Raw genomic sequence first — 16,416 nt, 5'->3', positions numbered from 1 at the left:
TTCAGAAACTGACTTTCAAAAATAAATCTGCCTGTGAAATGAGTCTCCTCTGTATTAGCTTGTTTCTACCGCAGAATAAAAAATAAAAAGGCAAATGCAATTGTGAGATAAACAGTCGCAATTATCGTTAAAAATGTTTTATTGTGGTGGAAACAAGCTTAGGCTACATACCTCTATATAGCCTACATACAAATAAAGCTAAATAAAATAAACGATATTATATTATAAACATCGTCTTAATGTGGGTGTATAGAGATATTTTCCACTGACTTTCCCAGATTATCCCACTGTTATTTAAGGAGAGACCGCAGATTAACCGACATACTCAGACTCAGAGCTGCTGATATTGCTCTTACAGTAGATGGCTCGTGTTCTGACTAACACAAGATGAACAGAGATGGACCAAAGCGGACAGGACAACATGAGACATTTATGAAAAGTTCCCCAGAAGAAGAAGCCTTTCTCGCTCGGATCAGGAACAATGTCTGGGAACATCTCGAGCTCAAACATCAGCGCTCTTCCGCACGCGCTCTTTACGCGCAATGTCCCCGCTCTCGTGTTCGGGGTTTCGCTCATTATTGTGATCATTTGTGGAAATGTGCTCGTCTGCCTTAGTGTTTACAAGGAAAAAGCCCTGAAGACAACGACTAACTATTTCATTGTGAGTTTGGCTGTGGCAGATCTGCTGCTGGCAGTTTTGGTTTTACCCCTGTTTGTCTATGCAGAGGTAAGTCGTGCGTTTATAGAAGTTCATTTTGTAACGCGATTTGCTGAAGTCCACATGATCCTGTTTTTTTAGGTATAGGCTACTATTTCAGATTACAATTTTAGTACAATCTTTTATCACCATCTGTGTAAGGTCTGTTGTATTAGGTTGATGTATCAGTATGATCACTGAGATTTTAAAGTGTGAAAGACTAAAAATTGAAGATGTGATTGTATTGTATTATAATTCATTATATTAATTAATTAATCAATTATTAATTAACTAATTACTTTTTTTTAGTAATTTACGGTGTAAATGTATATATGTATATTAGTGTTAAACGATTAATCAAGATTAATCACATCTACCATAAACATATATATATATATATATGTATAAATACTGAAAATTAAGAGACCACTGCAAAATGATCAGTTTCTATGGTTTTACTATTGATAGGTATGTGTTTTGGTAAAATTACCATTTTTGTTTTATTCTATAAACTGACAACATTTCTCCCAAATCCCAAATAAAAATATTATAATTTAGAGCATTTATTTACAGAAAACTACAACTGGTCAAAATAACAAAAAAAGATGCAGTGATATCCGACCTCGAATAATGGAAAGAAAATAAGTTCATACTCATTTTTAAACAACACAATACTAATTTTTTAACTTAGGAAGAGTTCAGAAATCAACATTTGGTGGAATAACCCTTATTTTCAATCACAGCTTTCATGCATCTTGGAAAGCTCTCCACCAGTCTTTAACATTGATGTTGGGTGACTTTATGTCTCTCCTGGTGCAAATATTCAAGCAGCTCGGCTTTGTTTGATGGCTTGTGACCATCTATCTTCCTCTTCTGTTCACATTCCGGAGGTTTTCAATGGGGTTCAGTTCTGGAGATTGGGCTGGCCATGACAGGGTCTTGAACTGGTGGTCCTCCATCCACAGCTTGATTGCCCTGGCTGTGTGGCATGGAGCATTGTCCTGCTGGAAAAACCAATCAGAGCAAGTTTTCTCTCAGGACAAACTTGTACATGGCTTGATTCATGCGTCCTTCACAAAGACAAATCTTTTTTGAAGCACCCCCAGATCATCACCGATCCTCCACCAAATTTCACAGTGGGTGCGAGACACTGTGGCCTGTAGGTCTCCAGGTCTCCATCTAACCATTAGATGACCAGGTGTTGGACTCATCAGAGAAGATGACCTTACTCCAGTCCTCTACAGTACAATCCTGATGGTCTTTTGCAAACCTCAGCCTGGCTCTTCTTTGCTTCTCATCGTTGAAGGGCTTTTTTCTAGCTTTGCATGACTTCAACCCTGCCCCTTCGAACCGTCCTCGCCGTGCACTTCACCCCGGCTGCCGTTGGGCATTCTTTTTTTAGGTCACTTGATGCCATCCTACGGTTGTTGAGTGACATTCGAATGAGTTGGCGGTCATCCCGGTCATTGGAGTGTCGTTTTTGCCCTCTGCCGGTCTGTTGCTTTGTTGTCCCCAATGTCTGCCGCTTGACCTTGTTCTTATGAACCGCCGTCTTTAAAATTTTAAGGATGGAAGCAACCGACGCTCACTTTATCCCTCTGCTAGTAAAGCCAGAATTGAACCCTTCTTTTCCTTTTCAACTCTTTTGATTATATTTAACTCTTTTCTGAACTCTCCCTAAGTTAAAACATTAGTATTGTTGTTTAAAAATGAACTTATTTTCTTCCATTATTCGAGGTCTGATAACACTGCATCTTTTTTGTTATTTTGACCAGTTTTTGTTTTCTGCAATAAATGCATAAATGCTCTAAAATGACAATATTTTTATTTGGAATTTGGGAGAAATGTTGTCAGTTTATAGAATGAAACAAAAATGTACACATACCTATAAATAGTAAAACCAGAGAAACTGATCATTTTGCAGTGGTCTCTTAATTTCTTTTCCAGAGCTGTATATACTGTATATATATACACATGTTAGGTAAGTTGCTCTAAAAAGTAATAAATAACTAGCTACTAACTACATCTTCAATTGTGTAATTAGATTACTGTACTACTCTCTGTAAAAAGTATTGCATTACTTATTAGTAATTACCTTCTAAATCCCATATCAACCTCGACAAGTTAAAATATACAAGGATACACGTGAAACTGCTCTTTTAATTCTATCAGATAAATAATATAAAATTGCATCAATTATTCTTGAACTGGCCAAAGTGTATCAAGGGAGATTATTACAATAAAAACATATATTTTAATATTAGGCTTTACATTTTGATTGTTAGCCTTTAAATGCACTTTTGTTTCAGAATTGTATGTCAATGCAGGATTTAATGCAATTGGTAAATGGACTGCATATATATAGCGCTTTAACAGACCCAATGGCCACCAAAGCGCTTTACATATTGCCTCACATTCACCCATTCACTCACTCATTCATACACCGACGGCGGTGTCTGCCATGCAAGGGGCCATCCAGCTCGTCGGGAGTGTCTTGCTCATGGACACCTCGACACTTGGTCAGGTGGAACCGGGGATCGAACCACCAACCTTTCGGTTTGTAGACATCCTTCATGAACCACTGAGCCACTGTTATTGTGCAGTTATTACTGAGTAATGCATTACACCCAAAAACACACACACACACACACACACACACACACACACACACACACACACACACACACACACACACACACACACACACACACACACACACACACACACAGTATATACATACATGTATTTGAAAAGAGTTAACTACATAGGTTTCTAGGTAACTTACTCTTTAATTCTCTTTCTCTTTTAGTCCACTTATCCCGTTATCCTCAAGTTGACCCCGCGTTAAATCGGTCTAGTTGTTTGGCTCATTAGATTAGTTTGACTCGCTTAGAGAATCAAGGGCAGTCCGAATCATCTGTCTCAATACAATTGCTTACCTGTTTGAAATGAATTACAGTAATGAAGATGTAAGGAAGTGTGCAGTTTTTTTCCTTCATTTATGCTAAATGCTCATTAATACTCGTTTTGACATCTGTCTTTGCAGTTTCAAGGTGGTGTCTGGTCATTGGATGTGGCTCTTTGTGATGGACTAATGACCATGGATGTAATGCTCTGTACAGCGTCTATATTTAACCTCTGTGCGATCAGTGTGGACAGGTTTGAATTTCCCATCATTCCCATTGATATTGCATAGCATTGCTTTTCCAGAGGAAAGAGAAAAGTTGCTTTGGGAACCCTGAGGCATTTTCTCAAGAAAGAATGTGAATGGCATAATCAGTTTTTAGCATATTATTTTGAACTAATCAGGGTTGCAGAAGCAGGTCATGCTGGTTTTGAAGTTCATTCTTATAGTGCGTAAGACCATGTTCCAGCAAATCAGTGTGTGACTTTATTAAAGAAAGTTGAGATTAGCATTATTCGGTCCCTCCAGAAAAACGCGATTATGTGATCGCATGATTTAGTGCATAATCAGTAAAGTCCGCATATTTATGCGGGGGCCGCATTTTTTCATATACGCCGCACTTTCGCTCCATAAATTGATGATTTCCATACAAAATATGCAGGGCTTGCATGATTTCATAATCCTTGCATTTTCGTTGCAAAAAATGTCACATATATCTTAGCAGAAAGTTGAAAAATGTTGCGTTTGCTTCACACAAGAGCAGCCATTTCCCCCTGTTGCCGTTGGAACGTTATGAAGTGACGCAATTATGTGACGTGAACATCATCGAAAAGCTGTAAAACAGGAGCACACTTTATTTTTTTATATTTTATTTATTTATTTTTACAGAAATTGTAGCATATTCCTTTTGTAAAGCTACAGAACTTGTTTGACTCATCAATGTTTTGTAAGTTTGATGTGTTTATTAAGGTCTGAAATAAAACAAGATGAACTGAAATATTCCAGCACTTTCTTTGATGTAGTATGCTTGCTTATCATAGGAAGTAATAAGAAATGACTCACTGAGAACAGGGTGTTGGGGGATCACTTTTTTTTCTCTTTTTCATCAAACTGCAGTTTTTGCAAGTTCCCGCAATTTCTGCAAGTTCACGCAATTTGATCGCATAAGATTGCATAAATATCCTGCATATTCCATCGCATTTTTAAAGAAAACGGGCCGCATAATCAAGGATTTTTGCCCGCAACAATCACTAAAAAACTCAGAGTTTTTCTGGAAGGACTGATTATTCTCTAAACCTGTGGTTGTCAACTGGTGAGTCGTGACACAAAAACAGACCACATGTCTGATCTGATAGCAGATAGCAGGAAAATAACATATGATGAAGTTCCTCTGGCTCAATGTAGTTTGTTGTTTGAAGTACATAATTTCATTCCAATCTGTCATGACTCAAAAAGATTGATGCAAACGAATGGTTGCATAATTTGTTTTGTTGATCCAACACATTATTTTTAGAGTGTGGGTCTTAAAGCAAAACCAGTTGAGAACCACTGTCTACAGCGTTTGGCTTTGTTGTGATTATGGCTCTTTGGGTATGTTTACACGACAACGATATGCTTAAAACGATGAAGTCTTTCCTTTGAGTTTTCCGCGCATATTGTCAAAACAATCCCCATGAAACCCGTTTTCAAAACTTTGCGTTTTCAGCCTTTGTCGTGTAAACGAATGGCCAAAACGCATAAAAAGTTTTACTTTTTTAGTTGAAAACGGTGTCTTGTAAACAGCCCCTTAAAAGTCTTTATTTATTTTACATCTTTAATATCTTTACATCCAGATGGTAAAGTTGAATATGCATCATTTTAACAGGTTTATAGCCGTTTCCATACCGCTTAACTACAACAGAAAGCACGTCGACTATCGGCAAATGGTCTTGCTCTCTGCGACGTGGCTCTTGGCGCTGGCTGTGGCTTCTCCCGTCATCTTCGGGATAAACAATGTTCCTCAAAGAGATCCCAGAGAATGCAAACTGGAAGACGACAATTACGTGGTATATTCGTCCGTCTGCTCCTTTTTCATCCCGTGCCCCATCATGCTCCTACTGTATTTTGGGATCTTCCATGGTTTGCGCAAGTGGGAAGAAGCACGTAAAGCCAAACTGAGGAACAGTATTCATGCTTGCCGTAGTTTACAGCATGCAGCGGTTGCTGCCGCTCTCCCACCGTTGGGATCTCTAACCGTGTCTCTGCCCCGGGTCATTGAGAGAGATCTGGCCCAGTCCAGTCTTGAGGAGCTTGATGACTTCAAACCGCCCATTTGCCCTTTCCCACCGGAGTATAAAAACAGCCCCATTCAAACCGTGGCTTACTCTGGCATTAAACACGGCCAGCCAACTCAGCGAAAGAAAAGGGCTAAAATCAATGGAAGGGAGAGAAAAGCCATGAGGGTTTTACCTGTTGTTGTGGGTAAGTGTTGAAATAATACTTCTGTAAGTGTTTGTTTGTCTGTCCTGTTGAAGTTGAAAGTACTTACTGGATGCGATGTGAGCATAGACGCTAAAAAAATATGGACGTGACGTCACCCGTAGGTTTCTAAAGACCATTTTTGAAGCCCAAAGTGAGCGGAGCCGGCCATCGCCATCTTGGCTGCGCTTCATTCCCGGATAACCGGTAATTGGGAAACTGGCGGATTGGCTGAGGTGACGTTACACAAACAGACAGCAGACCAAACGGCAACCTACCGGTCTCTCTCTTGAAACCAACACGGAAATGACTTAAACTGCAATTCATCGACTGGCCACTAGAGACAGGCTCCAAAACCCCCGTGTTAAAATGCTTTACTGCATAAATAAATTTGTTTACAGCCTGGTACAAAAAGTGGTTTTGGTCTTTATAGGTAACTTTGCCCTTCATGACAACTGTGAGGGGGGTGAAATTATTTAACTACTCCTCTGTTTAAATTTTATAGAGCCTAAAAGTTCTGCATAATTAAGTGCGTGGTTGAGTGACAGATGGATTGCCACTGATGTCACTACTAGCCGTTTGTCTGCTGTCTGTTAGCGTCACGTCACCTCAGCTAATCCGTCTCTTTGCCTATTTTCGGTTATCCGGGAATGACGCGCATCCAAGATGGCGACGGCCCACTTTGGGCTTCAAAAATGTTCTTCAGAAACACTATGGGTGACGTCCATGTTTTTTTTTGCAGTCTATGCAACAGACAAACGGCTAGTAGTGACAGCAGCGGCAATCCACCTGTCACTCAAGTGGCCACGCCCTTAATTATGCAGAACTTTAAGGCTTAATAAAATGTAAACTGATGATTTACAAAGAAATTCACCCCATCACAGTTGTCATGAAGGGCAACATTAGCTATATAGACCGAAACCACTTTATGTACCAGGCTGTAAAAATGTTTTTTTTTTTGTTGTTGTTTTTTGCTGCTGCTGTAAAGTTGGACATTATAACATGGGGGTCTGTGGGATTGACTCTCTTTCGGAGCCAGTTGATGAATTACAGTTTAATTCACTTCCGTGTTGGTTTCAAGAGAGAAAGAGGAAGGTTGCCGCTTGGATGTGAGCAGAACGAAAGACTTTAAAATACAACGTTTTATCAACAAACCAGCCTAATGAGTTTGTGGATGTAATTATAAACGTCTAAGCTTTGCATGAAATTGCCACAGAAGTTGAATTTCCCTGGACCGCACAGATAAAACAAACTACAGGCAAATCCCTCTATCCAATTATGATGTCATGGTTCACCTGATGCCTTGACCTCATTTCTGGGACACCATTCATTAACACAGAGACATTCAGCAAAGACTAGTTGCATTTGACAAATCTTTCATTATTATTATTATTATTATTATAATTGTTGTTGTTGTTGAAAAGTGGTTCACTAATATATCACATATTCTGAATATAGAGTGCATTAGTGCAGTTGATACGTTGAAATAATGAGGGCTGAAGGCATCAACAGAAGAAAATACCATTGATTGGCAACTTCGTAGCTCACAGTAAGGCTGTCTTTAAAGGTTCATAAGTAAATATTAAAAATAAATTTCCCTATGGAGAAAATAAATTTGAGTTACTTCTTGAACTTGACTGTTGCACTCGATTCTGAAGATTAAACCACAGCTGATTCCTATCAAGGGATATGTATATTTCTGTTTCTATATTCCCATATATTATTATATTATATTACATATGGCCAACATATATTATATTCTTAGTTCATAGCAGACATCCTTGAAATATAATTTTACTTAGTTGACCTCATTTTTACTTTAATTAGAATTAGAAGAAAACCTAAATTGATACTTTAATAAAAAAATGAAAATTCTGTCATGATTTACTCCAAACCCATATGAATTTCATTTTCTGTTCTGCAGAACATAGTTTAATGAATGTTAGCCAACATTGGACCCTATTTACTTAAAAAACCCAGACATTATTTTTTTGTGTTCTACAGAAGAAAGAAAGTCAAACAAGTTTAGAATTAAATAAACGTGAGTACATATTGATAGAGTTTTTAATTCTGGGGGAACTCTCTCTTTAAATTAAAAGTGGCACCGCTTACCCCGCTATATTTTTAAGACTTCCTGAAATGTGTGTTGTGTTCTGTTAGTCATCAGACAAAATATATCATTTTCAGACCATGTAAAAAAAAAAAAAAAAAAAAAAAAAAAAGGTTTGTCAGGTAACCTAAAATGTGCTTTATGAGGTAAAATCCTAATGCAGTTTCAAGCCCAATTTAGAATGTTATGGAATGTTGGAATGTTATGGAATGTTGGAATGTTTCAATGTTATATTGTACAAGCAGAAACAAGCGATAAAAGCACTGCTGATGCACATTGTAGTCTTTTTAAAAACACAATATTCTCATCTTTTCAACTATTTTTTTTTTTATGACTGAATATGTCCTGATTACTGGTTACATCAACAGGACAGAAATTACTCCTTAAAGTAACAAGACATTTTCCATATTTCCCATGCACAGTGGAGGAATGTAGCTTTTCACATCCTCAAGAGGATTCAAAGGTTGGGGAACGTGATGTAAACTTTTCTTGCATCACATGCAGTTATGCTGATGATCTGAAACTTATTTTAACTCCATTACTGGGTATTTATAGAAATACCATTAATATACTTAAATAATTCAGCAGAGCAGAGACCACTGGAGGAGCACATTAATATCCATAACATACATAAGGTTGATTTATATGTACAGATTTTGACCCGCGTTCTTTATAACATTTGACTTAGTTTGGTCGCTTTCGCAAGAGATTCTTATGTCAGCATTGCATAATCCAGAATTAATGAGCGTGATTTTGCAGGTTTCTGGGTTATCCTAAACTTTCCAGAGCTCTTAAAGTCATTCTTGAATATTTTGAGACCTGGCTGCTCATTTTTCTTGCTTTATCAGAAAAGAAGCAGGACTCTGAACACAACGTTCATTATCGGATGTTGCCGTCTAACACAGAAAATCATTTTCAATTCCTTCAAGCTTGTAAAAGCAAACAAAATCCCAATTTACTGTAATGACAATAGGCATTCCAGTGGGTTTAAAAGCAAAAATGTGCCACACTTTATTTTAAGGTGTCCGTTTTACAGTGTAATTATACATATATGAGTACTGAGTAATAATAATGAACTACATGTACTTACTATAGGGTTATGGGCGTAGTTTAGGGTTAGTTGCATGTAATTATAGACAAATTTTTAGTTATTACTACACTGAAAAAAAATTGCTCTAGGATTTACTTTGAAACAATTTTCACAAATAACTTTTTTTTAGTGCATAGTAACTACAAGTAACATGTATATTTGAAAAAATATTTTCTATACACTTTATGTAATAGTAAAAAATGCACCAAATGTCTTGTGCCTTAATTCGACTGATGATAAATAAATATGTGATGCAGTTTTATCTTTGTTTTATTATTATGAATTAGCTTTTATTTTTGTATTTTTTACAATTTTTTTTATAAGACGACATATTTTTAGAACCCTTTGTCATGGATGTATTCTGATCATTTAAAATAATAGGAACATCCTGAAATTTCTTTAGATACTCTCATTGTACTTCTGCCTATCTTGAGTATAAGTAAAAACTAGGCCACATAAGTAAAAAATGGCTCATCTTACCCCACTCCCCCCCTACTTTAAATCCTTTTAGTGGGCTCCTCCCATGGGCGGAGTCATGTTTCATATTACAAAGTTTACTACATTATTATATAATCCAATCAAAACACACATTGTCCATAGTTGGCGACTGTTTTGTCATAGAAATGAGGTTGTGACAGAAATGTATTAATTTGTGACAGGAAATGTGTGCGTCACCCAGTGACTAGTTTTTACAAAATCTCATAGGAGCTTCAGTTTTTGTGAAACACAACATTTGCAACACAATTTGGTTAGACATGTGGCTTTAATTTTATAGCAAGTTTAGAGTCTTCATTATTTAATAAAATATATATTGTATTTAAAAAAAATGTATACAGTGCATTTGCTTTACAGTAAATTTAAACTTCTTTTCACTTCAGCAATAATCTGCTGAGTGTTTTCTGTCAAAAGAGACAAACCTTTGGCTATTGCATTTTCACATCTATGCTCAAAAAGCGGGGTGACCGTTAACAGGTTTATATGTTATTTTTATTTCAGCCAGAAATGTTTCTAGTAGTTTTAGTCTTTAGTTAAAGATAATAACCCTGATGTGATATGTGATCTCCACCTGCAGGTGTCTTCCTCTTCTGTTGGACACCGTTCTTCGTAGTTCACACGACTCGAGCCCGGTGTGAGTCGTGTCACATCTCTCCAGAGCTGATGAGCACCGTGACGTGGCTGGGTTACGTCAACAGTGCTCTTAACCCAATCATCTACACGGTCTTCAACACCGAATTCAGGAAGTTCTTCCGAGGATTTCTCCCCCGCTGCTGTTGACATCCACCAAGCGCTCCATAAGACATGACAATGCCATCATTAATGCTAAAGACATCTGTTCTTGAGTGGAACTGTTTTATTTTGTTGTTTTGTGTTAATCCTGCCAGTACTTTCTTTGTGCCTACCATGTACTACATCCATATTTTATATACAGTGGACTTATTTTCAATACAACAAGTGGTGCCTGGAACATTTGTGCATCATCTTATAATGTGCCATGCTCTGTTAAAATATGCCTCAGTCTGAATTAAGCTAAGAATAATGGTATAAAATATATATAATGCATTGCATATTTTAGATCTGTGAGGTGTTATTGCCCACAAGAAAGATTTTAAATTAAAATACCACAATGTACAAGCCCTCATTTGGCACTGCATATTTTGATACCGTAGAGCTTTGAGTTTGGATTTCATTCTTTTGAACATGAAGCTGAAAACTACTAAACAGAAATGTGTGATAAAACCACTAGAAGGAGAATTGGGTTAAAGCTTCTCTGTGAAGGTTCAAAAACATAATGAGAAAGTGTCTAATGAAGTTCTAGAAAAGCCCTAAGGATTTTACCGTAGTTGGTTTCTAGCCTCATATTCTTTGTGCTCATCATCTGTGCGCAGTGAAAGAAGGATCAGACACCTGGACAGAATTCCCACTTGTCTCTCTTTTTTTCCCTCTCTCTTATTGAATTATAAATAAAATGTCTGCATGATCAAGTGTTTCTTCCCCAGTAGGTATGCCTGACGCTGGCATTTCTTAGAGAATTAAGAATCACCAAGATCTTTGTCCTTTTCAACTATCCAGCCCTGTTGACCTGTATCTTCCAAAAAAAAAAAAAAAAAAACTTTTATTAAGTAAATGTACATGTATAGATTAGACCGAAAACTACTCGGTTACTCACGTAACCTCAGTTCCCTGAGTTAGGGAACGAGTATTGCGTAGCTATACGCAGTGGGGAAACTCCTTTTCCTCGATTTACTGAAGCCTTTATGTAAAGCACATTTGCAGCTGTACAGCTAGAACATGAGCATCTGGCTCGCTCATAGGCTGCGCTGCGGCAACTGCACATCCAATGGCGCGGGCGCCTCTGACTTGCGACCAATGAGATCACTCTGCGTCATACACGTCAGAGCCCGCCAAGGGGGCGTGACCTCAGTCTATAATAGTCCCCGAATTCGCCATTATAGGAGGTTTAACGACTGAAGCGACAACTTGCCATGTTACTATAGTGCGGCTGGCTACGCAATACTCGTTCCCTAACTCAGGGAACTGAGGTTACGTGAGTAACCGAGTAGTTCCCTTTCGAACGGTCACTTCGTATTGCGTAGCTATACGCAGTGGGGACGCCATGCAAAACGCTGCACTGAGTAACTGGCTAACACTGCAACTCAGGCCACTGAGCATACAGAACAAGCCAACCCAACATACTACACCAATGAACCCAGACACTGTCGGGGTTATTAGTATATGAACATATAACCAGTCAAGTGGGTTTATATATGAAATTATAACCGGCAAAAGCGGGTTTTATATATGTCATATAACCGGCCAAAAGCAGGTTTTATATATATGTAATATAAGCAGCAACAGCGGGTTTATGCATGAATACAACCGGCCAGCAGCGGGTTTTATATATATATGTGAATGTGATAGTGCACAGTAATATATGACAAGACCAGCCACCGACGGGTCTTAATCATACCGAAAGCACCTTCGCCTGCAGGGAAGGCGCTTCCCTATTATAGAAACTCATAAATGTGTAAGGCGAGGACCCGCCGGCCGCATTACAAATATCACTAATGGGATTGCCAGATACCAAGCCCATGACGAGGCATACCTCTGGTCGTATGGGCCTTGATACCTATAGGGCAAACTTGACCGGCTGCGGTATAAGCCATAGAAATAGCATCCACTATCCATCTAGACAGTCTTTGCTTAGTGACTGGATCCCCCATGGATCTACCACCAAAGCAGACAAAAAGCTGTTCTGATTGTCTAAAAGACGCAGAACGCTCCTGATAGATTCTCAGCACTCAGACAGGGCAGAGAAGATTAACCTCTCCATCCTCTGCAGAAGGAGGGAGGGCTGATAATGTCACCACCTGTGCTCTGAACAGTGTTGAGAGCACTTTAGGAACGGAACCATGTCTGGGCTTGAGGATGACATCAAGTCATCTGGACCCAACTCCAAACATGCAGGGCTCACAAGGAGCGCCTGCAGATCTCCCACTCGCTTTAGATGCCAACGCCATAAGGAGAGCGGTCTTCAGCGAGAGGGTTTTTAGATCAACCGACTGGAGCGGTTCGAAAGGCGGACCTTTCAGAGCCCCCAGTACTGTGGAGAGGTCCCAAGGCGGCACAGACGGAGGTCTGGAGGGGTTCATTCTCCTCGCACCTTTCAGGAATCTTACGACCAGGTCGTTTCTTCCCAGTGACTGGCCAGCCGTCAGAACATGAGCTATGGCTGCCACATACACTTTGAGCGTGGACGGGGAGCAACCCGCGTCCAGCAGCTCCTGTAAGAATGAGCGAACCACAGATATCACACATGACTCTGGGTCAGCCTGATTTTTCGAGCACCAGCTGGAAAAACCTGACCATTTTGAAGCATACAGGCGCCGAGTCGACGGGGCCTTGGCTTCAGATATAGTGCTTAAAACCTTCTCAGGAAGGTCCTTGGGTACCCGTTGAGGGGCCAAACATGGAGGGACCATAAATCGGGTCTCGGATGCCACAATGTCCCGTTCGCCTGTGTGAGGAGGTCTTTCCTCAGTGGGACAGGCCATGGGATTGTGTCCGATAACTAGACCAGTTCCGGGAACCACGGTCTGGTTTTCCCTCTCTGACCCGTTTGATGACTTGTGGAATCATCGAGACTGGGGGGAATGGCATAAAGGGGACGATTGGGCCAGACATGGGCCAGCGCGTCCCTGTTCTCGAGAAGAACAATTTGCAGTGGGTGTTGATTCTCGAGGCGAAAAGGTCGATTTCGGCCTCGCCAAACACCTTCCATATTAGACTGACCGTCAGTGGGTTCAGGGACCACTCGCCGAGGGGAGTGTTGCCCCATGAAAGCATATCCGCGCCCACATTCTGGACGCCCGGGATATGCGCTACTCTCAGAGAGCTCAGGTTGGTTTGTGCCCATATAGAGGAGGTCTCTCGCCATCGCATGCAGGGTCCCTGACCTGATGCCCCCCTGGCGATTCATGTAGGCCACCACTGACGTATTGTCTGTGCGGACTAAGACGTGGTGACCTCTGAGGTTCGACAGAAATGCCTTCAGGGCCAACCCAACTGCTTTCATCTCCAGACAGTTGATATGTAAGCTCTGGTCCGTGCTCGACCAGAGGCCGGATGCAGGCATGCCCTCGTGCAGCGCTCCCCAACCCAGGTTGGACGCATCTGTAAGAACCACTTTCCTCCTGGAAATTGTTCCCCTTGTCACCCCCTGGTGGTGCCAGTTCTGAGCCCGCCAGGGAATCAGGGTTCTTAAACAACCGTGATTCACCATAACGCGCAAGCTGCCTGACTGCCATGCATGAGTTGGCACACGGCGTTTCAGCCAATGCTGCATCGGGCGCATGCGCAGTAATCCCATGTGGAGTACTGGCGATGCTGCTGCCATGAGACCAAGCAGTTTCTGAAATTTCTTCAGTGGCGCGCGCTCGCGCAATCTGAAAGTGCCTGCAAGCGCTCGCACCGAGAGCGCGCACTCTGTGTGAGTCGCGCTGTCATAGCTTGAGTCTAAAACTGTGCCCAGAAAGATCATGCTCTGGCTGTGGGTTAGTTTGCTTTTTGAAACATTGATTGTGAAACCCAGGCATTTTAGATGGCCGAGAATCAAATCTCTGTGAGCTAATAGCTCGATTCTTGACTGTGCCCGCACCAGCCATTTGTCGAGATAATTTAACACGCGCACTCCCTGAAATCTCAGAGGAGAAAGCGCTGCATCCACACACTTCTTGAATGTACGGGGTGCCAACGATAGACCGAACGGCAGAACGGTGTATTGATAAGCCCGGCCCTCGAAGGCGAATCTCAAGAATGGCCTGTGACGAGGATTTATTTGAATGTGAAAGTAAGTATCTTTCAGATCCATTGTGACAAACCAATCCACCGGGCGCACTTGCACGAGGATATGTTTTATAGTTAACAATTTGAACGGCCGTCTCATGAGAGCTTTGTTCAAATCTAGAACGGGTCTGAGACCGCCGTCTTTTTTCGGAATCAGAAAATAGCGGCTGTAAAAACCCATATTTTTTAGCGCGGGGGGGACTAATTCTATTGCGCCTTTTGCTAATAGATTTTGTACTTCGGTGCGAAGCACATGACCCACGCTGCTTCTCACCGAAGTCTCGAGAACCGCCTGAAAATTTCGGGGGTCTGCGAGGGAATTGGATCGAGTAACCTCGCTTTATAATGTTTATGACCCAACTCGACACATCGGGGATAGCTTGCCAGGCTAGAACCCGTGTGGCTAGGGTTTGACACACTGATTGGGGCTGGTCGCCTAACGTAGGGGGACTTGATACCCTTATATTGTGATTTGTGCACACATTGAGTATTGGACTGACTGTACAAGCATTTGCTTGTGGGGAAGTCAGTGTTACAACGGGGGAGGGGCCGCCTAGTGAAGGGGGACCGTGAACCCATATATTGTGATTTGTGCACACATTGAATGTTGGACTGACTGCACAAGCATTTGCGTGTGGGGAAGTCAGTGTTAAAACAGGGGAGGGGTCGCCTAGTGAAGGGGGACCGTGAACCCATATATTGTGATTTGTGCACACTTTGAGTATTGGACTGACTGTACAAGCATTTGCGTGTGGGGAAGTCAGTGTTACAACGGGGGAGGGGCCGTCTGATAAAGGGGGACCGTGAACCCATGTGTTGTGCTTGTGAAACTGATAGCTAACATTTTGAACGGCCGTCTCATGAGAGCTTTGTTCAAATGTCTCAGATAGAGTGGGTCTGAGGCCGCCGTCATTATTCGGAATTAGAAAATAGCGGCTGTAAAAACCCGTATGTTTTAGCACAGGGGGGACTAATTCTATCGCCCCTTTTGCTAATGTATTCTGTACATCGGTGCGAAGCATGTGACCCACGTTGCTTCTCACTGAAGTCTCGAGAACCGCCTGAAACTTTGGGGGTCTGCGAGCAAATTGGAGCGAGTAGCCTCGCTTTATAGTGTTCATAACCGTACTCGACACATCGGGGATAGTCTGCCACGCTATAACCCGTGTGGCTAGGGCTTGACACACTGATTGGGACGGGCCGCCTAACATAGGGGGACCTGATGCCCTTATATTGTGATTTTTGCACACATTTAGTGTTGGACTGACTGTACAAGCATTTTTGGATGTGGGGAAGTCAGTGTTACAACAGGGGAGGGGCCGCCTAGTGAAGGGGGACCGTGAACCCATATATTGTGATTTGTGAACACATTGAATGTTGGACTGACTGCACAAGCATTTGCGTGTGGGGAAGTCAGTGTTAAAACAGGGGAGGGGCCGCCTAGTGAAGGGGGACCATGAACCCATATATTGTGATTTAAGTGAAAGTGAAAGTGACACGTGATGGCCAAGTATGGGAACCCATACTTGGAATTTGACCACTGCATTTAACCCATCCAAGTAAATGCACACACATTAGGAGCAGAGTAGTGAGTAGTGAACACACACACACACTGCAAACGTGGATACACACACCCGGAGCAGCGGGCAGCCTTGAGTGGCGCCCGGGGGGCGATTGGGGGTTAGGTGCCTTGCTCAAGGACACCTCAGTAATATTCCTGTTGGTACTGGAATCGAACCAGCAACCTTTGGGTCACCAGTCCAACTCTGTTACCATTAGGCCATGACTGCCCCCCATTTAGGCCATTTGTGCAC

The 16,416-nt window shown here is 41.3% G+C and overlaps 1 protein-coding gene across 1 annotated transcript; it reads left to right on the top strand.

Annotated features, from left to right (window-relative positions):
* Positions 1–273: 273 nt before the first annotated feature.
* Positions 274–11,237, top strand: drd4b (dopamine receptor D4b). The gene is made up of 4 exons (XM_077201607.1): positions 274–727; positions 3,744–3,856; positions 5,467–6,062; positions 10,332–11,237. The coding sequence occupies exons 1-4, from the start codon at positions 482–484 to the stop codon at positions 10,532–10,534; spliced, it is 1,158 nt and encodes a 385-aa protein (XP_077057722.1). The 5' UTR covers positions 274–481; the 3' UTR covers positions 10,535–11,237.
* The last annotated feature ends 5,179 nt before the right edge of the window (positions 11,238–16,416 follow it).

Source organism: Siphateles boraxobius, unplaced genomic scaffold, assembly GCF_051911475.1.
Source record: "Siphateles boraxobius isolate OS27281-9 unplaced genomic scaffold, OSU_SipBor_1 48, whole genome shotgun sequence".
Classification (NCBI taxonomy): domain Eukaryota; kingdom Metazoa; phylum Chordata; class Actinopteri; order Cypriniformes; family Leuciscidae; genus Siphateles; species Siphateles boraxobius.
The sequence above is the reverse complement of the archived record's forward strand: the minus strand, read 5'-3'. Positions and strand labels throughout refer to the sequence as shown.